We start from the raw sequence: 20,810 nt of genomic DNA on the forward strand, positions 1-20,810 counted from the left end.
AAAGATTTGTTAGGATGGGAGGGAATCCCATGGAGCAAAGGCTGGGTGGCACTGGGAGAGATGATCTGCAAGAGCTGCTCCCAGAAAAAATTCTTTGGGCCAGGAAAAAAATAAAAATAACTGATCCAAAGCAGCATTCCCATGGCACTGAATTCCCACGAGAGCTGCTGCTTGGAAAGGGAATTTTCCTGGGAATTGGGGCTTTAAGACTTTCCTGAATTTGCTCCATAAATGTGAGGGATTGCAGCATTACCACTGGGAATGTTGGATGGGCTGGCTGGAATTTCTGTTTTCTGGGAATTGGGATCCCCATCCTGATCTGGGGGGTGGGATCAGTCTGGAGGCAGTAGAAAACAAGGCCCAGGTTTATCCACCTCCTTTCCAGGGTCTATTGCCTTCAGATAAAACTTTGCTCTTTGCTCTTTGGGCAAACTTTTGTTTGCCCAAAACAGGGTTTAGCTCCTTCCCAGAAATCTGAATTTATTAAAATCTTTTTCTTTTTTTTCCAAAGCAGATTTTCCTGCCCCAACCTTGAGCTTTCCAGTCATTTCCCTCTCCAGAGGGAACATCTCAGGTGGAAAACTGAGGGAACCACCACCCAGCTCACACCAAACCTACAGGAAAAGTTAATTTTATTAATTAATCAGCTAAACCTGGCTGTGCTGGGAATTGGAATGTGCTGCAGGGCAGGTGGGCACTGCCTGCTACTGGGAGAAACCTGCGAGTAAATTACTCATGGTCCCAGCCAGGCTCTGTGCTTGTGCCTCAGTGAGTTCCTGCCTTTGGGAATGTGAGTGTCACATCCAACAGAACAAATGGAATGATGGAATCATTAAAGTTGGGAAAAAACCTCCAGGACTGAGGCACAAACACTCCCTGGTAAGTGCACCAGTCAGGAGGGGATTGAGCTGGGTTTAGTGTCTGAAAACACAATTTTGAGTCCAAACTTTTTGCTCAGAGGGGATTGAGCTGGGTTTAGTGTCTGAAAACACAATTTTAAGTCCAGACTTGCACTCAGAACCAAGGAGTGGACACCAAACCTCCCCAGGAGCCCATGGCCATCAGCACTGACATCACAATGACGGGGTCACAGCACATTTCATGGGGTGGCAAGGTGGAAATGTCATGGCTGCATTGATTCCTTTCCAGAGTGTTTTCCTAATCTTGGTTTTTTATCCTTTCTGGCTGTGTTTGAAGGGTTCCTGGCTGTTCTGGCTCCCTGGGATGGGTTAATGGCAGGAAAACAAAGCAAAAGCAGCACCCAGCACATCAGAACCCGTTTCCAGAGCAGTGCTGGTGCCTTTTTTGCATGAGACTCTGAAGAAATCTCATTTTCCTTTCAGAAATCCCCTTGAAGAATTCTCAAATATCCCAGCTGAGCTGTTTGCTGCTCAGAGCTGATCCCAGCAGTGCAAAGCAGCCTTAAACCAAGCTTTAACAAGAGAATTAGAGCTGGCTTAGTGTTGTTTGCATGGCTAGAGGGGTACAAAGCCTGGAAATCATTCCCTGGAGGACCCAAAGTGGTCCCAGACATCAGATCCATCAGGACACCACCAGAGCTTGGCACTTCCAGCTGGGAAAAGCAGGGAAGAGCCCTCTGTGTACATTTGTGGGAGCTTCTGGGGCTCCACATTTTCCTTTTGCATGAACTGAAGTCCCCAAGTCCTCCAGGGGACTTTGCAGTGCCAGGCCATGCTCCATTTGAAGTCCCCAAGTTTTCCAGGAGACTTTGCAGTGCTAGACCGTGCTCTGCTTGAAGTCCCCAAGTCCTCCAGGGGACTTTGCAGTGCCAGGCCATGCCCTCCTTGATGTCCCCAGGTCGTTCAGGGGACTTTGCAGTGCCAGGCCATGCCCTCAGACCTTGCTGGTCTGCATGTGCCCGTTGAACTCCACGTTCCTCTGGGTCAGCATGGACTCCTGCAGGCGGCTGCTGTTCTCCTGCCTGTGCTCCACGGGCTCTCCATCCTCCGCCCCATCGCCCTTGCGGAGGCAGAGAACCTTCTGGAAGCTCTGCTTGAAGTTGTCGGAGAGGAAGCCGTAGAGGATGGGGTTGGCGCAGCTGTTGGCGTAGCTCAGCACCACCATGAAGAAGTAGAGCCCCTCGAGGACGGGGTCGGCAGGCAGGATGAGGATCAGGTTGACGATGTTCATGGTGTAGAAGGGCAGCCAGCAGAACACGAAAACCACCACGATGATCACCACCATCCTGGTGACCTTCCGCTCCGACCGGCGGCGCCGCGTGGAGCCCACGCGGATCCCCGAGGACTTCACCTTGACCACGATCAGCAGGTAGCACAGGCAGATGACCAGCAGGGGCCCGAAGAAGCCCAGCACCGAGGTGTAGATGATGAACGCCGCCGACCAGACGTTGACCGGCTCCGGCCAGTTCATGTTGCACGTCTGGAAATCCTCCTGCACGTCCGAGAAGATGATCACGGGCAGCACCACCAAGAAGGAGAAGGTCCAGACCGTGGCGCTGATGAGCTTGGCCACCCTGGGGCGTCTCCACTTGGTGGATTTGATGGGGTGCACCACGGCCAGGTAGCGGTCCATGCTCATCACCGTCAGGCAGAAGATGCTGGTGAACTGGTTGATGCCGTCCACGGTCATGACCAGGCGGCAGAGGAAGGAGCCGAAGGGCCAGTAGGAGATGGCGTTCTGGGTGGCCAGGAAGGGCAGGCCCAGCATGAAGAGCACGTCGGCCACGGCCAGGTTGAGGATGTAGATGTTGGTGACCGTTTTCATCTTGGCGTGCCGCAGCACCACGTAGATGACCAGGGCGTTGCCGCTCAGCCCCAGGGCGCACACCAGCAGGTAGCAGATGGGGATGAGCACCTTGTGGATGTACTGGAACGGTGGCACCTCCGGGAGTGTCCCGTTCTCCGTCCCGTTGGGCAGCAGCGACGAGTTGACCTGGCTGGGAGCAGCCTCCATGCTGAACGTGCTGGAGAAGTACAGAGGATCCATGGGGTTTTTTGTTTTCTCTCTCTGTGGTTTTTTCCCCTCTTAGGACAGATTAAACTTCATGGGCATCTTGTTCCTAGAATGAAAATTCGAAATGCGAAAAGTCAAAATTCAAAGGTTGAAAAAATAATTTTTTTTTAAAATTATAGAATTATAGAAAAATAAAAATAAAAAAATAAAATAGAAATAGAAATAGAAATAGAAATAGAAATAGAAATAGAAATAGAAATAGAAATAGAAATAGAATAAAGTAAAATAAAGTAAAATAAAATAAAATAAAATATAAAAATTAAAAATTAAAAATTTAAATATTAAAATTATTTAAGATTTTTTAAATTTAAAATTTCAGAAATTCAAAAAATCAAAAACTCAAGGAAAAGACAGGATTTTACAAAGCAGAATTTTAAAATCACTTCCATTTTCTCTTCCATTATTCAGGATTTGGGGTTGGATTATTCAGCCAGGGAGTGGGGTGGGATCAATTCCCTACAAAGGAATTGCACAATGGGAGAACTCCCATGCTCATCCCAGGTTCTGCTTCATTTTCACAGGATCCAGGGCTGGGTGCAGCTGTGATGGATTTTTCCCTGTGAAGGTGGAGAGGCTCTGGAATAGAATTCCCAGAGAAGCTGTGGCTGCCCCTGGATCCCTGGAACTGTCCAAGGCTGGGCTTGGAGCACCCTGCGGTAGAGGAAGGTGTTGGGGTTGGAACTGGGATCAGGAGAAGAAGCAAAACTTCCAATAGCAATGGAAAACCCTTGGAAAAAAATCCCTGAGCTCCAGTACAGAAAGGGTCATGTCAGAGATCTTCCCCACCAGGTCAGGGTGTGTGCACAGAGAAGGGAAGGAATAAACTCCTTTTTTCCATCTCTCAAGATTATTTTTTGTATTCCTGCATCCTCTCCTCTCACCCTGAACTGCTTTTTATCCCAAAAATCTCTTTTTTCCCTGCAGGAAATCCAAGCTGCACTGGGCAGCTTCAGGACAGCTGAGCAGATTTGAAGCTGGAATAAATTTTACCAGCCATCCTGAAAAAGGTGGAGAATTCCCAACACCCCTTTCCTGCGGCGAGCTCGATCCCCAGGAATATTTTTCCACCTTTTTGTCGAAGTGGGGTTCAATTTATCAGGTGGAGAAACTTGGAAACATCATATGAAAAATGGAGATTTAAAGCAGCAGAAAATGGATATTTAAAGCACCAAATCCTGGTGAAGGTGGAAGAAACACCCAGCAATTTTTGCTGCCGTCACCTGACCATCAGATTCCCACAATAATCCGGGGGTTTGGGGCTGGCATCACAAACAGCCAGCCCACAGCACTGGAAAAGCTCCTTGTCTCCAGGAGCAATGTGAAACCACCTCCGTCCATGGCTGGGCTTTCTCCTGGGGTGAGAAAACCTGGGGGAGAGGAGGAGCCCCTGCAGCTCCCGGGAGGAATCTCAAATGTGCCGAGCTGCTTTGGGAAAGTGCAGATGGGGAGTAGGAGTCTCACGCGGCTGGGTGGAGATGCACCGGGGGAATTGGGAGTGCAGGAGGAGCTGGGGGAGCTGCTGGAGCTCCAGGGGGATGGGGAGGATGGGGCAGGAGGAGCTGGATGTGCTGCTGGAATATTTGGGGTTCGGGTGTTGGGAGCATCCCTGCAATTCCCAGCGTCCCGCTGCAGGCAGAGCTCAGCCTGAGCTCTTTATAAATTAAACAGGAGAGGGTCAGAGGCTGGGTAAAATAACACAGGGAAAGTCCAGTGCTGGCTGGAAAAGTGGAATTTTAAATCCCGATCTTCAACCTGTTTTGAAGTCCTGAGCTGTAGCAAATATCAGGTTATTTGTGGGGGAATTCTGGGAGAATTCAAAACTGGGACCCCTCATTCTCAGCTGGGAGGGGTTTGGAAATTCCCATTTTCCTGCTGTGACCCCACTGGGATCATCAAAGGGAAGGATAGGAAGGAAAAATGCGTGGGATGGGGCAGGCAGGGTTTATAAACTCATATCCATAGAGCTGCATCCTTGGGATTGGGAAATTCTTCCCAGAGAAGCTCAGCACATCCAGGCTGGGCCCAAAAAGCCCAAATTTCCATCTGAGCCTGGGAAAAGTTGGAAGGCACAGAAAGAAGCAGAGCTGGAGCTCAGCAGGGAAGGTCAGGAGGGGCAGTCATGTGTGGCTCATCCTCTAACAAATGGGAAAGGACACCTTTTCCAAAGTGCCCTTTCCACAGTGTGAAATCCTTGGATTCAGGACTGGAGGAATTGCACAATGACTTCAGTCCTGCTCCTTTCACCACCTCTGGAGCTCAGGCCTTGGAAAGAGGAGCTTTTTATTTGGATAATTCCCATTTCTTCTCCCCCTGGAGAAATCCTCCAGCCCCAAATCCCTGTTTGCAGAGGGCCTCGGGCTCTCCCAGCCATCCATGGGCATTCCAGGGGTTATTCATGAAGGGCTTAAGTGTGTTTTCCATGGAGAGGGGTGGATATTTTGGGGTTCTTTTGTGGATTTTTGGATTTTTATTTTCCAACAGAGAGGAATTTCCAGGTTCCCTCAGCAGCCAGACTTTTCCTGGAATTAGGGACACTGGGTCACCTCAGCGTTTTGGGGCTCTCCCCATGGGTTTGTGGGAACATTCACCTTTCCCTCGGGATTTTTGTTCTGTGGGATGAACTGTAGAACATTCCCTGTCACACTGAGCGGATTGGGAAGGGAGTCCCAGAACCCTGGAATGCTTTGGGTGGGAAGGGACCTCCAAGCTCATCCATGAGCACCTCCCATGATCCCAGACCGCTCCAGCATGGATATGGACAATTCCAGGGATGCTCCGGAGCATTTCCTGAGGGGAAATCCATTTCCTAAGGCTCTGCTGTGAATCCTTCCAACTCTTCACTGCTGTTCTCATCACCAGGGAGGAATTTACCCCACCTGGACATTCCCCATTCCCAGGATTTGACATCCCAAATTCCCCCAGATCTGCAAAACAAACCCAGATCGCCATCCCGCCTTTGCTTCCCTCAGCCTTTGCCTTGCAGCCACCAGAATTTTGGGATTTTTCCTGGGGGAAAAAAACCCCAAAAAACCCTCAGCTGCAAATCCATGTTTTCCTGGCTGCCTTGGAGGAGCACAGGGAATTTTCCCCCCTCCTCAGGTGACAATTTGTCCCTCACCAGCACGATTTGGCCTCAGCTCCTTTTGTCACCACGACCCTGAACCTGCACAAAGGGTGACTAAAGATGATGATTAAAGGTAATTAAGAGGCGCTGATTGATCCCTCATAGCCTTGTTTAGTGTTCTTAATTAAGGGATTAATAACAAACACGCCTCCAGGGGGTTTTCTCTCATTCAGCTTTTTCTTTTTCCCCTTTGATTTCCAAGCCCCGACCCTGGGATTGTCCATAAATTCTGGGTCTTTTGCTTAAAATTGAGGAGATGGGAATGTGGACCTGGAATAATCACTGACAGAATTCCAAGTTTTGACAGAACACCATCCAGGAAAAAATCAGCATCCACAGCAGCTGAATATATCTCTGTCCCTGCTTCCCAAAAAAATTCAGGGAATAAATAGCAGAGGTGTTATGGTGCTAGAATTTCGCATTTGTGAAAACTCTTAAATAAACCTGGGTGAAAAAACCCCCAAGCATTAGCAGAACAGCGACTGAAAAATCATCCCAACCTAAGAAAAAACAAACGTTTAAAATGGAATTAACATTTTTAATTTAAAATTAAAAATGCCCAGACAGATCAAGGCTGAAGCTTTCCCTGGGCTCAGGTCACAGCAGGAAAGCAAAAATAACTCCATGGAGAACATTGCATGAGAGTGGGGCAGGAATTGCAGGAATTAAACCTCATTTTCCAAGCTGGATTGGATCCTGCTGCCTGTTTGCCTCTGGAATCATCACTCTCTCATCCACGATAATTGCTGGGAATGGAATTACAGCACCAGCATGGCAGATTGCTGCTTCCAGCAGCAGGATAATTAGGGATAACACAGCCAGTGGGAATCCAGGCTTTTCAAACTGTCTTGGGAGGAAAAACACCCCGAGAACTCTCCAGGAATTGTCTCCGGGCAGCAGAGTTCCCATCCCGTGGAGCTGGCTGCAATAAATCCCTGGGATTTTGATAAATTCATAATTTTCATGTTTTGGAGTTGTGTCCATCCCCAGGGAGCTCCTGGGGCCTCGTTGGTGCGTTTGGGTGGATGGGGCAGGCAGGGCAGGGAGGGAGGGAGACTGCTGGGGAAGATGAAACAGGAAAGCCTTGTAAATATGATTGTCTGGCAAAAGATTTTGAGAATATGGAAACTATAAGTGAGATTGAAATGAAAGCAAGCTTTGAGATACCTCAGTTACTGAACAACTGGAAAACAATGGTGTGGCCAGACTGAAGGTAATCCCCTGTTGATGGAACAACACCCTCTGCTTGCAGACAGGCCCAAGGGGCAGAGCAGACCCCACAGCTTGGCAGAAGGGGCCCAAAGAGGAGTTTTTAGGGTTTAAAATGTAACACAGTGTGGTAATGTAATGATTCTTATAGGCTGTATGTAAATTCTGTAGGATTTGTATATTGTACTAGATTGGTTAGTGAGAATGAGAATATTCAACACAGAAAAAGATTTATTGTATTGGAATGGAAACTTCGCTGTCTTAGCTCTTGTCTCATACTCTTACTCTCACCTCTTGTCTCTCAGCTCTTGCCTTTTACACTCTTACCCCTTTTACTCCCTTATGCTTTTACTCTCTCACCCTCTCATCCTCTCTCCCCCTCTCTTCTCTCAGCCCTGCTCTGAGCTGTGGCTGCAGCTCCCAGCAGGGCCCTGCACCCAGGCCCTGTGCAATAAACCCCAAATTCCCAAAGGCCCCTGCACCCAGGCCCTGTGCAATAAACCCCAAGTTCCATGACCAGAAGAAGATTTATTGTATTGTAATGGGAACCTCACTCTCTCATCCTCTTTACTACTCTCTTACCTCTCTTTCTCTCTCTAGAGCCTGCTCTGAGCTGTGGCAGCTCCCAGCAGGGCCCTGCACCCAGGCCCTGTGCAATAAACCCCAAATTCCATGACCTGGCTGCAGAGATCTCTCATGTCCGTCTGTCCCCACTGTCCTACCCCCCTTCAATCTTACAGGAGACCTGGCAGGGCAGCTCTGGGATAGCTCAGAAATCCCAGGAAAGCTGGGGGGGAGCAGCAGGGAAATGCAGCATCACCCTGAGAGCTGCCTCAGCTTTGAGGGATGAAATTGTTCTGAACAATGCAGCAGGGACACCTCGGTTTTCCCATTCCCACCACCTGGAGTTAAAAAAAAAAAAAAAAAAGGAATCCATTCAGATTCTCCTGAAAAGGAATTTTCTCCTTGGACAAATCTTTGATGTTTCTCAGGGGGCGTTTGTTGCCCTGAAATAAACAAATTAGGGATTTTTCTCTGCTGAAAACAAAACTTTCCCATCTGAAATTGCTCCTCTGCTTCCACTCTCTGAATTGGGACTAAACCAATCAGCTGAAGTTCAACAACTTCTTCCCGCTTTTAACCCTAAAAAAATCTCTTTAAATTGTATATTTGGCACCACCTTGTCACCCCTCAGCCCTTCCCAGGGTTTCCCAGCTCTGAGAGGCTGCTCCTATTTTTATGAGCAAACAACTCATAAAACAACTCACAAACCCAAATCTTTGCTGAATCCTTTTTTTTCTCCCCAAACACATTTCAGTCATGCTCAGGGATTACTCACTCAGGCTGAGCTGCTCCTGCCACACCAACACTCGTGGAAAGCAAAAGCTGCTGGGCTTGGTCCCAAGTTTAAACTGGGTTTGGTCTTGGATTTAAACTGGGTTTGGTCCTGGATTTAAAATGTTGATGTTCTTTGTTAAAATGTTTGCTCCTGAATTTAAGGTGGGTTTGTTCCCAGATTTAAACTGGATTTGCTCCTGGATTTAAACTGGGTTTGCTACCAGATTTAAACTGGGTTTGCTCCTGGATTTATGATGGGTTTTCTCCTGGATTTAAGATGGGGTTGGTCCCAGATTTAAACTGAGTTTGCTCCTGGATTTATGATGGGTTTTCTCCGAGATTTAAGGTGAGTTTGGTCCCAGATTTAAACCAGGTTTGGTCCCAGATTTAAGGCTGGGTTAGGTCCCAGGTTTGAGATGGGTTTGCTCCCAGATTTAAAGCTGGGTTTGCTCCACGCAGAGCGAGGTGTGCAGCTCCATCTCTGTTCCCCCACCGGGCAGTGGGGCTGGGGTGAATCTCCCAAACCCGGCTCCGACTCCAGCACATCCCCAAACCCAGGGGGTTTTTCTGTTCCTCCCTTCCCCTCTGCAATCCAGGGACAGGCAGGGATTTCAGGGATATTCCAGGTGGGTGCAGGAGTGCTGATTCCAGTCTGAGGGAGAATGGGAACAGCCCCAGCCCCAAGGTGGAAGAAGCTCAGGAACAGCAGCTCCAGGGGGGAAATTTGGGGTGTCTGGCTTTAGGATCCATCCCACCCCAGCAGTGCAGCTCCACTGCAGCCACCGAGGCTGCTCCCAGGAGCTGGGGGTCCCTCAAGCACCCCCAGACTGGTCCCATCACACAGGGAGCAGCTGTGGGGTCTCACCTGGGGCTCTCCTCCTCTCCAGAGCTACAAAAGTCCCTGCTTGATCCCAAACCTCCTGAGCCCAGCTCTTTCTGAGCCCCGCTGTTCTCTCCCTGTTTTTTTCATGCCCAGCTCTGGGTTCCAGGGCTGGCAGCTGCAGGGATCCAGCCCAGGGACAGCCGGAGCTGCTCCCAGCCTGACCCATCCTGACCCCCCAATGTCACCTTGGCCTGACCCCCCGATGTCACCTCGACCTTGACATCTCTGCTCTCTGACCCCCCCGGAGCAGCTCCCAGCTTTGCTCTCCCTGCCGTGTTCTGTCCCAGGGCTCTGCTCTGTCCCTGAGCCCCATCAGGGCTCTGTCACACCCCCGGGTGACAGCGGCCCCGGGCTGTGCCCGCTGCTGCGTTTCCAGTCCCCTCCAGCCCCAAAGCCGCGCTCAGGCTGCTCCTGCTTCAAACGCGGCATCGTCCCCACGGCCGGGGGTCCCTCCCGGGCACCCCGAGCCAGGATTATCACCCCACTGCCCAGAGGGTTCCTCCTTGTCATCCTCCCAGCCAGAACTGTCACCTCGTTGCCCAGAGGGTCTCTCTCCGGCATCCCCCAGCCAGGATGGAGTCACTCCAGCACCAAAATCCCCCTCAGAAGGGCAAATTCCACAAGCGGGACCGACGGCTCCGGTGCCTCCTCCACCCCAGCGAGTCCCCCAAGCGGGGTTTGCTTTGCGGATCCCCCGCCTGCCCCGTGCCCATCCTCCCTGCAGCGATCCCGGCTCCCGTTCCCGCATCCCGGCTCTTCTTTCCAGCTCCCGTTCCCGCATCCCGGCTCCCGTTCCCGCATCCCGGCTCCCGTTCCCGACTCCGGGCCGTGCTCACCTGCGGCTCCAGGGCTGCTCTCCGGGGCTGGAGCCGGAGCCGCCGCTCCCGCAGCCGCGCCGGGAGCGCTCCCCGCGCTGGCCGCTCCCCCGGGAGGAGCCACGGGGCTCGGAGGGGCCGGGGGTGCCGCAGCCCTGGGGCCGCCCCCTGCTCGCCAACTTGGGCTGGCAGCGGCTGCTGCGGGCAGCGGGAGCGCTGAGCGGGGATGCTGTGCCCGCCCGTGCCCCCGCCAGTGTGTGTGTGCCACCTGCGAACGTGTGTGTGCCACCTGCGAGTGCGTGTGCAACCTCCACTGTATGTGTGCCACCTTCAAGTGTGTGTGCTCCCTCCCCGTGTGTGTGCCACCTCTTCATATCTGTCCCCTTTCCCATTTCTGTGCCCCCTCCCCATGCCTGTGTCCCCCTCCCCATGTCTGTCTCCTTTTCCGTGGCTCTGCCCCACTCCCCCATCCCTATTCCTCTGTCCTCATCCCTGTTCCCTCGTCCCTGTTCCCCTTTCCCATCCCTGTTCCCACATCCCCATCCCCGTTCTCCATCCCCATCCGTGTCCCTCCATCCCTGTCCCCACTTCCCGGTCCCTATCCCCCCATCCCCATCCCTGTCCTTTCATCCCCATCCCTGTCCCTCCATCCCCTTTCCCATCCCCGTTCCCCATCCCCGTTCCCCATCCCCATCCTTGTCCCTGTTCCCCCATCCCAGTTCCCCCAGTCCCCGTTCCCCATCCCCATCCCCATCCCGGGCTGTTCTTACCGGGCTCTGCAGCTCCCGCAGCCCCGGGGCTGAGCCGAAGGGGGAAGAGCCGCATCTCCCCCTGCTCCAGCTCCGAGAAATCCCCTAGAACCTCCCGCAGGCTGGGACCGAGCCCCTCCCGACCCTCAAACACGGCAGCCGAGCCCGGGGCGCGTTTGGGGACAGCGGGAGGGCTCTGGCACCTGCGGGGCTCCGGTTTCACGCCCCCGTGCCTGGGCAGAAGGCGAGCCCGAGTGCCACGGGCGCATCTCCATCATCCCCGCAGAACGGGATCCCATGTGGGGAGGATTTCCTCCAGCTGGCTCCGAGTCAGGCCCTAAAATCGCTCCCTGGAGGGAAGATGGGGGCTGAAGATCCAGGCTGGGAGGCGAGCTCCGTGTTGGGTTTGCTCCCTCCTAAACTCTGCTGGGCAGGAAGGGGCTGAAGGATTTGGGATTTCGAGTATTTTGCGATGCAACAAGTGCGATAAAAGTGAGGCAGAGCTCTCCCCCTCCTCCCCGCACCCTCCCTGTGCTGTCACACACTCAAACATCACTCCCAGCATCACCTCGAGTGCTTTCTCCCCAATTTCTGAGCAGCTTGGGGGGCTCAGAGCAGCTCCGAGCTCAGCCCCTCCTCATCAGCATGCACAGAGCATCGCGCTCATAATAATGGATCTGATCTTAATCCTCTGTTGAGGCTTTTCAATTAGAGCCGGGTGCTTGAGTCAGACGTGTGAACACGGGGGAAAAAAAGCGAGGCAGAGCTGCTGCTGGCATGTCAGGCTGGAATTCAATCTGCTGATGTATTTATGGGCATGGGTTGCTAAACGCGAGCGAGACTCCAGCCTGCTCTCGCCATGACAATGGGAAGAGTCATCTGATAAAAATAGAATTTGGCATGATAAACAGGCAAGGAGAGGAGCTTCGCATCACCTGCTCGGCAAACACGCCCAGAAAATGCCCACAATTTATTGCCCAGCAATGATCCCGCCAGGAGCGGCAGCTTGAAGCCAAATGGGGTTAATTTGAAGGAATTATCTTTATTTTATTAGAATTTATTGGCAGTTTGTGCTAGGGAAAATGTTGCTGGATAAACACGGTGGTGTCTAAGTTGCCCTGAAGAAAGCAGCACTTTTCCTGTAAATAAACACTGGGAAAAGAGGAATTTTGCTGGGATATGTGCAGGGAGACACACAGGGTTTTCCAAAGCTCTCAATGTTGGTTAAATTCTTTACCCACCCGAGCCAACAGTGCCTTGTTGGGGCTGAATGGAGGGAACACAAATCCTGGAGAGAATTCCCTGCAATCCTGATTTCAGTGCCCAATTCCCCTGGGCAGAGGGCAAAGAGCAGAGGCAAAAGAGCTCCTGGCACCCGTGGGTGGCACAGAGACCTTTGGTGGCACAGGGGACAGTGCCCCACAGGGATGGGAGAGTTTCTTGTCTTTAGAATTTTTCTGTCTCCCCTTTTGCTGGATGGAACATTTGATGATCCGCGCGCTTGTGACATTTTTTACGTTGACATTGCGGGAAGAAAGGAGAGCTGAGATGGAGATAAAGGCCTCAAAATGAGGGATTGGGGTTGGTTCTGCTCTTTGTGCATGTCCTGGTGGCCGTGAAGGACAACGGAATGATGGGGCATGTGGAGAAGAGCATTCCCAGCAGGACAAGGAGTGACCCTGCTCCTCTGGGTGCTGTGTCCTGCTCTGGGCCCCAGCACAGGGGGGACAGGAGCTCCTGGAGGGATGTGAGGATGAGGAAGGGCCTGGAGCAGCTCCTTGCCCAGGAGAGGCTGAGGGAGTTGGGGCTGCTCAGCCTGGAGAGGAGCCCCAACTGAGCTGAGAGGGGCCTCAGCCCTGGGTGTCCCCGGGTGTCCCTCGGTGTCCCCAGGTGTCCCCATGGATCCCTGGGTGTCCCTGCGTATCCCTGTGGGTCCCTGTGTGTCCCTGGGCATCCATGGGTGTCCCCAGGTGTCCCTGTCTGTCCCTGGGTGTCTCTGGGTGTCCCCATGGGTTCCTGGGTGTCCCCAGGTGTCTCTGGGTGTCCGTCTGTCCCTGGGTGTCCCTGTCTGTCCTGTGTGTTCCTGGGTATCCCTGGATGTCCCCATGGATTCCTGGGGGTCCCCAGGTGTTCCTGTCTGTCCCTGGATGTCCTTGTGTGTTCCTGGGTATCTCTGGGTGTCCCTGGATGTCCCTATCTGTCCCTGTCTGTCCCTGTCTGTCCTGTCTGTTCCTGGGTGTTCCTGGGTGTCCCCAAGTGTCCCCAGGTGTCTTTGTCCTGCAGGGAGGGCTCTGTTCCAGAGGAAGGCAGGGACTGATCCCAGGAATCCCCTCTGAACTCCTGCCCAGCCCTGAGCAGATCCCACAGAGGGTGTGGAGTCTCTCTCTTGGGGATATTCCCGAATTTCAGGATGTAATCCCACTCTGGGATGATCCCTGTGCTCCCTCCCAACCTGGCCCAACCCAGGATTCCATGATCCGTGTCCAACCCCCTCCCAAATCCCCCTAATTTGGGTCCAAGCCTGGCTGGAACTGGGTGGAAATGTTGGAATTGGGTGGAAATGTTGGAATTGGATGGAAATGTTGGAATTGGATGGAAATGTTGGAATTGAATCCTTCCTCCTGAATTTTATCCTGACTCTGATTAAGGACTGGAGTAATTAAATCAAGATGTCTTCAAACCTCAGAACAGCAGAGGGACCAAGGAGCAGAAGGTCCTTGGGTTGCTCCCAGTTTTTGGAGCCTTTGCTCCAAAAATGGATTGGATGGGAAGGATTGGACACAGAATTTTCACATCCAGCAGAGGAAAAAGGTCAAACCCAATGGAAGCAGTGTGGAAACGAGGGAAAATCTGCAAAGCTTGGCCAGGCTGGGAATCAACAGAATCAAAACCATCCCAAGTGGTGAAGGAGCAGCTTTATTGAAAAAAAAAAAAAAATTGAGGAGGCTTTGGAAAAGAGGGAAGCAGATCCTGGTCACACAGAGGGTTGGGGCTGGAGATTTGTCCGCTCCTCATTCCCATAAAATTCCCCAAAGTGCAGGAGGGCCTTGGGAAGATCCCAATCCCAGCCAGACACAGAATTTCCAGTCAATTTGAGACTCAATCCCAGTTCCTGAGGAACCCAATCCCAGCCTCTGCCTGGAATTCCCACCACGTTTTCCTCTAAGGATTTGAAATACTGATTTTTAACTTGAGGTGAACGAGATAAAAGCTCGGGATATTGCTGGGAAAATCATGGATCAGAGTGGGAATCATCACTTGGAGTTTCCAAAGGCAGCTGAGATTTGGGCTCTGGTGAGCCCTGAGTTATTCCTGTTGCCATAGAAATAAATGGATGTGTTTGCTGCTGCTCCCTGCTCCCGAGATATCCACAGATATCCATCACCACCTCCAGCTATGGCTCTTGGTTCCCAGCTTTTCCTTCTCCCAGGAATTCCACGTGCAGCAGGAAGTTTTATTTTTATTTTTATTTTTATTTTTATTTTTATTTTTATTTTTATTTTTATTTTTATTTTTATTTTTATTTTTAATTTTAATTTTAATTTTAATTTTTGTTTTATTTTTATTTTTATTTTATATTCATGCCCATTTTATTTTTATTTTTGTGTCATGTTTAGTTTTATTTTAGTTTTAGTTTTACCTTTATGATCATGTTTATTTTACGGTTACGTTTATTTTTATTTGAAATTGTATTTTTAATTTTAATTTTTTAAATTGTTTTTATTTTCATTTTCGTTTCATAGGACTTCCTGCCTGGGAGGGCTGGGATGGGATTCCCAGAGGAGCTGTAGCTGCCCCATCCCTGGGAGTGGATCCTCCAGCCTCATTGACTCAAAGTCAATCCTGAGTGCTCAAAACCAAGCCTAAAACAAGAATTAAATCCCTTTTAGGATGGATGAGCCTCTGGAAAAGGATTTCTCTTATCTGTGACCCTTATAAGCTTTATTTGCCTGTTCCTCCTGACTACATGAATTAAATTCAAGCCTTAAACAAGAATTAAATCCACTTTGGGATGGATGAGCCTCTAGAAAAGGATTTCTCTTATCTGTGACCCTTATCATCTTTATCCTCCCGTTCCTCCACCGCTCATGAGTTAAAGTCAGGACTTAAATGAGTGTTCAAAACCAAGCCTAAAACAAGAATTAAATCCCCTTTAGGATGGATGAGCCTCTAGAAAAGGATTTCTCTTATCTGTGACCCTTTTATTTTCCTGCTCCTCCCATCCGCCCAAATCCCCCATCCTTGGCTTCGTGGTTTGTCGCTCTCCGTGGTGCTGCAAAACTCTCGGTGCACCAAAATTCCCTTTTTTGGCCTCATTTTCCCCCCAGCTCCCAGTCCCAGCAGGAATTTATTCCAGCCTGAATTCCATGTTCTCCAAAGCCCAGAATTCCGCAGGGAAAGCTGATCCTGGAACAGCTGTGCCTTATTCCTGCTCCATTCCCACTAAACCCACCCTAAATCCCATTAAACTTTCCCACTTCCAAACAAGTCTGAAACTCCTAATTGGTTCCAGTGAGTCATTCCCGGGTGCAATTGTTCCCTAAAAGTCGTGGATTGGGGCTGTTAATCAACACTGAAATGGTTTTTCACATGAAGTTTGAATAAATCCATTCAAGTCCTGACAATTCCTGATATCCTTGGATTGTTCTCCCAGACAAAGCCGAAGTGAAACTCGTGAAAAATCCCATTATTTTTGGAATTTCTTCTTTCCAGCGCCTCCAAAACGTGGTGAAATTCCTGGAAATTCATTTTCTACCATGGCAGACTCTGAATAAAATTAAGGGAAGGGTCTGGAAGGGAAAGGGGCTCCCAGAATTCCCCAAAGGAAAAGGATTCCTGCTTTTCTCCTCAGGAATTCCAAGTGCTGATTTTTGGGAACCTTTGGTGAATAGTCCTGCCTTGGAAAGATAACAATGCCCAGCTCTTATCAAAATCCCTCAGGATCCAATTTATGGAAATTTAAAAAACCCAAAAAGAATAAAAATTGTTTTATCCATAAGGGCCCAAAGCTCTTGGAATTGGAATTCTGGGAACAGCAGCCTTTTCCTAATGATCCCTCCGGAATGCACAGGGGAAAGATCTGCTGGGAGAAAGAATTCCAGGAGCAAAACCCTCTCCTGCTCCTTCCCAGGGCACAATAAAGGAGATTTTTAAATATTTTGGGAGCTCTGATAAGACTCTGCTTCCCCCATTCCCGGGAGCAGCCAATTTTCAGGAGCCATCCTTGAAATCTCTCTTGGAAATAAAGAAAGATGAAATTCTCCCACCAAATCCCCCCATGAGTACTAAAAATAACATTTTAATACTTCCTTTTTACCACAAAAATGGGGTTTTACCCCACATTTTTGAAATGGGGGGAGATTAAAAATAGCCCCAGTGCCAAGGCCCAGCCCAGCCTCTGGAATCTTGTGGAATTTGTTCTGCTCCACTGGAAAATTCCAGATTTTCCCCTTGTGTGGAGTTTGGGCTGAGTGGAAGAATTTTTAGGGGGAAAAAAGGGCTTTTTTGGGGTGATGGAATAATTTCATTTTGTGGCAAAATTGGGGAATTTTCTCCCCTAAAAGGGAAAGAAAAGATGGGAAAATCCACCAAAATCCCAGGTTATTTTGGGGAGATCCATCCATTTTCCCTGGGTTCTGTTTCCCATCATCAAAGAACAGAAAACTTTGCTAAATCCCAAGAATCCTATGGAAACAAATAGAAATAACCCTGAAGTGGCTGCAGGATGGGCTGGTTGGGAAAATCCAAGAGCCAAGGAAGCTTCTGGATATTTCTGATTTAAATTCCAGAAAATAAAGCAAAATTAGGATTGACCTGGAGCAAAAACTGAGAAAAAAAAATCAAGAATTCTGCTCATTCCTGTCCTGATTTCCAGGAAATTGTTGATCCCAAAGCTGCGGCTCCAAGATTCTCCTGGTTCTGGAGAAACCCAGGATGGGGCAGGCAAAGCAGGAATGTGGGTGAGGAAAATTCCAGGAATAAATCCTTTGCCACCTGCTGGAAAAATCTGCTGAAGCTTGCAAACACCGAGGTATTTAAGGAAAACACCAGAAATTCCTGCCCTGCCTGCGTGGGAATCCTTGGAAAAGCTGGCAGCTCCTTCCTGCTGTTTGTTCTGGGGTGGGAATTCAAAAATCTGTGAAAAATCCACACCAAAATTATATTGGTGATTTAACTCAACCTGTGATTCCTCCAGAAAATGCTGGGACGGGAAGGGAACAAGGAGGGAGGAGAAATTCTGGATATGAATGGTGAATCTCTGGCCCCAAATGAATCTTGTTGGACAGCAAGCCCTAATTCCAAGAGGAATTTGGTTTTTTTCAGAGGAAAACTCCTTCACTTCTCCTTGCAGAGCAGCAAAACCAGCTGGAATTTTATTCCAAAGGGGATTCTGGTATTGCCAAACCTGAGATGAAAAAAAGAGTTGGGAAATTGGAGATTTATGGCTCAATTTGAGAATTTTGGGAGTGGAGTTGCCTCATCCCAGCTTTCCTTTTGTTTTTCCTATTCCTCCAAACCCTTCCCATTTTCACTGCTCCCATTTTAATAAAATCAGGGAAAAGTTTGATTTATGCGTGAATTGCTCCCTAAAATGATCACAGAAAATCCTTTGTTTTTAATGCAGCCTGGGATGTGGGAACGCCTCAGCTCCAGTCCCACAGAGGGAAATGGGATCCCTCAGGCCCTGTTCCCTGCACTTCCCAGATTTAGGATTTCATTTTCCCTCTGGCAAATCCCACCAGGAAAACATGACAGGAACACTGTGTTTACCTCCCTGGTGGATTTCTGCTGTTCCATTTTTATTCATTTCCCGGGGAACATCATCCCAAATGAGGTTTAATTTATTCCCAGCTGCTGGTGTTTATTTAATTCCCACCTTTTTCCACCTGTGGAATAGCTCCATCCCAGCAGATGTTCCCTGAAATTTGAGGATGGAGCAGGAAAAGCTGCTCAGAGGGAGGGGTTGGGGTGGGGTGGGATGGGAAGGTGAGAGCTGTGCTGGAGATGGGGAGGGGAAAAGGGAAGGAAATATTTTATTTCCACCTCTATATTGTTATTATTCCTAAGAAATATTTCTATTCCTCATTATTCCTAATAAATGTTCACTCCTATTTAATTATTAGGATGAAATCCCCCCAAATAGTCACACAGGCTATAGATAGATTGCAGATGGAATAAATTGATTTTAAGATGGTTTAAACTCTGTTTTATGGCTTTTATAAGGAAAGGAAAGGAAAGGAAAGGAAAGGAAAGGAAAGGAAAGGAAAGGAAAGGAAAGGAAAGGAAAGGAAAGGAAAGGAAAGGAAAGGAAAGGAAAGGAAAGGAAAGGAAAGGAAAGGAAAGGAAAGGAAAGGAAAGGAAAGGAAAGGAAAGGAAAGGAAAGGAAAGGAAAGGAAAGGAAAGGAAAGGAAAGGAAAGGAAAGGAAAGGAAAGGAAAGGAAAGGAAAGGAAAGAAGGAAATGGGAAAATGGAGAAGGAGGAGAAAGGGAAAAAAGAGGGAAAGGGGAAGAAAGGGGAAAGGGAAAGGGAAGATTGACCCATTGATGCAAAATCTGGGATGAAGAGAAGCCAGAGAGCCCTGGCCTCACAACCCCATCCCAAAGCTACTCATCCCTGGGGTTGTGCAGCTTTCCCAGCCTGGTTTCTCACTGCTTTTCCAGAATTTTTCATTATCCCAGCTCCCAGGCTCCCTCTGTCCAGCATATCCAGCCTAAAATCATTATAATAATCTGCCAAATTGGCTCTGTTTTCCCAGGAATGAAACATTTCCACTGCGGCCAAATGGGCCCTGCCCGTTCCTGGGGAACATCCGTGTGCTCTGGTGGCACAGGCAGTTAAATGGAGCCTGGGAGATAATCTCATTTCTGCCTCCTCTGCTTTTCATTCCATTTTCCCTCCAGACCAATTATCCCCAGGAATTGAATCACAGGGATTGGCACCGCCGCTGCCTGCGGGAGAAGTGGGAAAACAAGAGGAACCACCAGAGGGAAAGGAGGGAAATGGTTTGGGATGGAGGGAAAGGGGCTGGAAAGGGGCTGGGAATTCTCCCTGAGAGCCACAACTGCTCTGGGATCCTTCTCCCAACATTTCCCTGCCCTTTGCAAGGTTGGAATGGGTTTAACCACCCCCTCCCCAGCAGAGATGCTCAAGAAATCCAAAATTCTGCTGATTTTAAAGTCCTCTCCAACCCAAACTATTTGGATTTTATACAAAATAAAAGGAATTCCATTTCACCAGAATTTCCCAACCTTTCCCCCTCCAACTTTCAAACAGGCTGGGAATAAATTCTCTCTTATCAGCAGAGGGTGATTAATGTTGGGATATTTGATAAATGTGTCAGGGTATTGGATAAATGTGTTGGAATTATTTGTTTAAATGCCTTGGGGTGTTTGGATTCTTTTTTCCCAACCCGTTTTTTCACTTTTTGTGGATTAAAGGCTGAGGTTTCCCACGCTCAGGTTTCCCTTTTTCCAAGTGCTGCTTGTTGGGAGGGTTGGGAGCAAAACTTTGCTGCTTGGAGTCCTGGGAAAAGTGGGATAAAGGCTGCTCCAGGGTTTTCCCTTCAGTCATAATCCTATAAAATATAATAATTCTATATTATAAATATATTTAGCAATAAAAAAATGGAAGCTTTTGGAAAGGAATTGCAGACTGGGATGGAATTCCAGTGAAGTTGTGGCTGCCCCATGCCTGGAATATTCAAGGTTGGACAGAGTTTGGAAAAACTTGTTGGAGTTGGAATTGGATGGGCTTGAAGGTCTCCTCCAGCCCCAATCACTCCGGGATTCCCAGATTTCTCCCTCAGGATCCAAAATCAGGGCTATCAAACACAATCATAAAGAGAAATTCATGAAAAGCCCCAAAGAACAACCCAAACTCTTGGATCTCAAATGCTCCTTGACATTCCCAAAGGAATGGGAGCAGCTTTTAGCAGGAAAAGCAATTCCTGGATAATCCTGAATTCAGAGAACACAAAATCCCAGGAATTCCAACCCCACACCCCATCCATGGGCTCTGCAAATGGCCCTGGCCAGGGTTTTTTGTGGCAATTTTGCCTTTAAGGAGGTTTTTTTTTTCCCCTTTGAGCCACTGCTTTTTAAAGGTTAAAAATCCCTGTAAAACAGGAAATGATGGAATTTTGGTCTGGTCATTTTTCCCTGGTTTTGGACACTCACATATTTAACAAATGCCCAATAATGGCTGCATGGCATTTGCTGGGGATGTGGATAATTGGGGATAAAATGATGGATAACAGCTCATCCACAGGCTTTGCTTCCAGGGAAAAGCCAGAACACAGCACCAGCTCCATTCCACATCCCAGTGATGAAGTGGAAATTCAGGATTGCATCCCCAAGCTGGTAAATTATCTTTTTATTTCTTGAAAAAAATTTAAAATTAAAAACTCTTGGATTCATCTCAGCAAGTGCCATGGATTGAGAATAGTTTTCCCGAGGGAAAATTGTCATCAAAGCTAGAAAATGTGTAGAAAATTTGGGTTTTTTATTAATAATGTCTGAGCAGCCTAAATTCCTTGCTGAATGAGTGTTCCTCAGTTTTATTGCACTCATTTCAAGCTATAAATATTTTATTTCCACCTGGATATTTTTATTATTCCTAAGAAATAGCCACTCTTATTCCTTTTTATTACTAATAAATGTTCACTTCTTTTTAATTATTAGGATTAAATCCCCCAAAAT

The 20,810-nt window shown here is 48.8% G+C and overlaps 1 protein-coding gene across 2 annotated transcripts; it reads right to left on the reverse strand.

Annotated features, from left to right (window-relative positions):
* Positions 1–438: 438 nt before the first annotated feature.
* Positions 439–11,221, reverse strand: SSTR5 (somatostatin receptor 5). Of its 2 annotated transcripts, none has more exons than XM_058035470.1 (2): positions 11,134–11,221; positions 439–3,040 (listed from the first exon to the last, which is right to left on the reverse strand). In XM_058035470.1, exon 2 carries the CDS (start codon positions 2,965–2,967, stop codon positions 1,855–1,857), a length of 1,113 nt encoding a protein of 370 aa, XP_057891453.1. In that variant the 5' UTR covers positions 2,968–3,040; positions 11,134–11,221; the 3' UTR covers positions 439–1,854. The 2 variants fall into 2 exon arrangements, with proteins under 2 accessions (XP_057891453.1, XP_057891452.1); XM_058035469.1 differs by lacking the exon at positions 11,134–11,221 and adding an exon at positions 10,385–10,456.
* Between the last annotated feature and the right edge of the window lie 9,589 nt (positions 11,222–20,810).

This window comes from Melospiza georgiana, chromosome 16, assembly GCF_028018845.1.
Source record: "Melospiza georgiana isolate bMelGeo1 chromosome 16, bMelGeo1.pri, whole genome shotgun sequence".
In the NCBI taxonomy this organism is placed as follows: domain Eukaryota; kingdom Metazoa; phylum Chordata; class Aves; order Passeriformes; family Passerellidae; genus Melospiza; species Melospiza georgiana.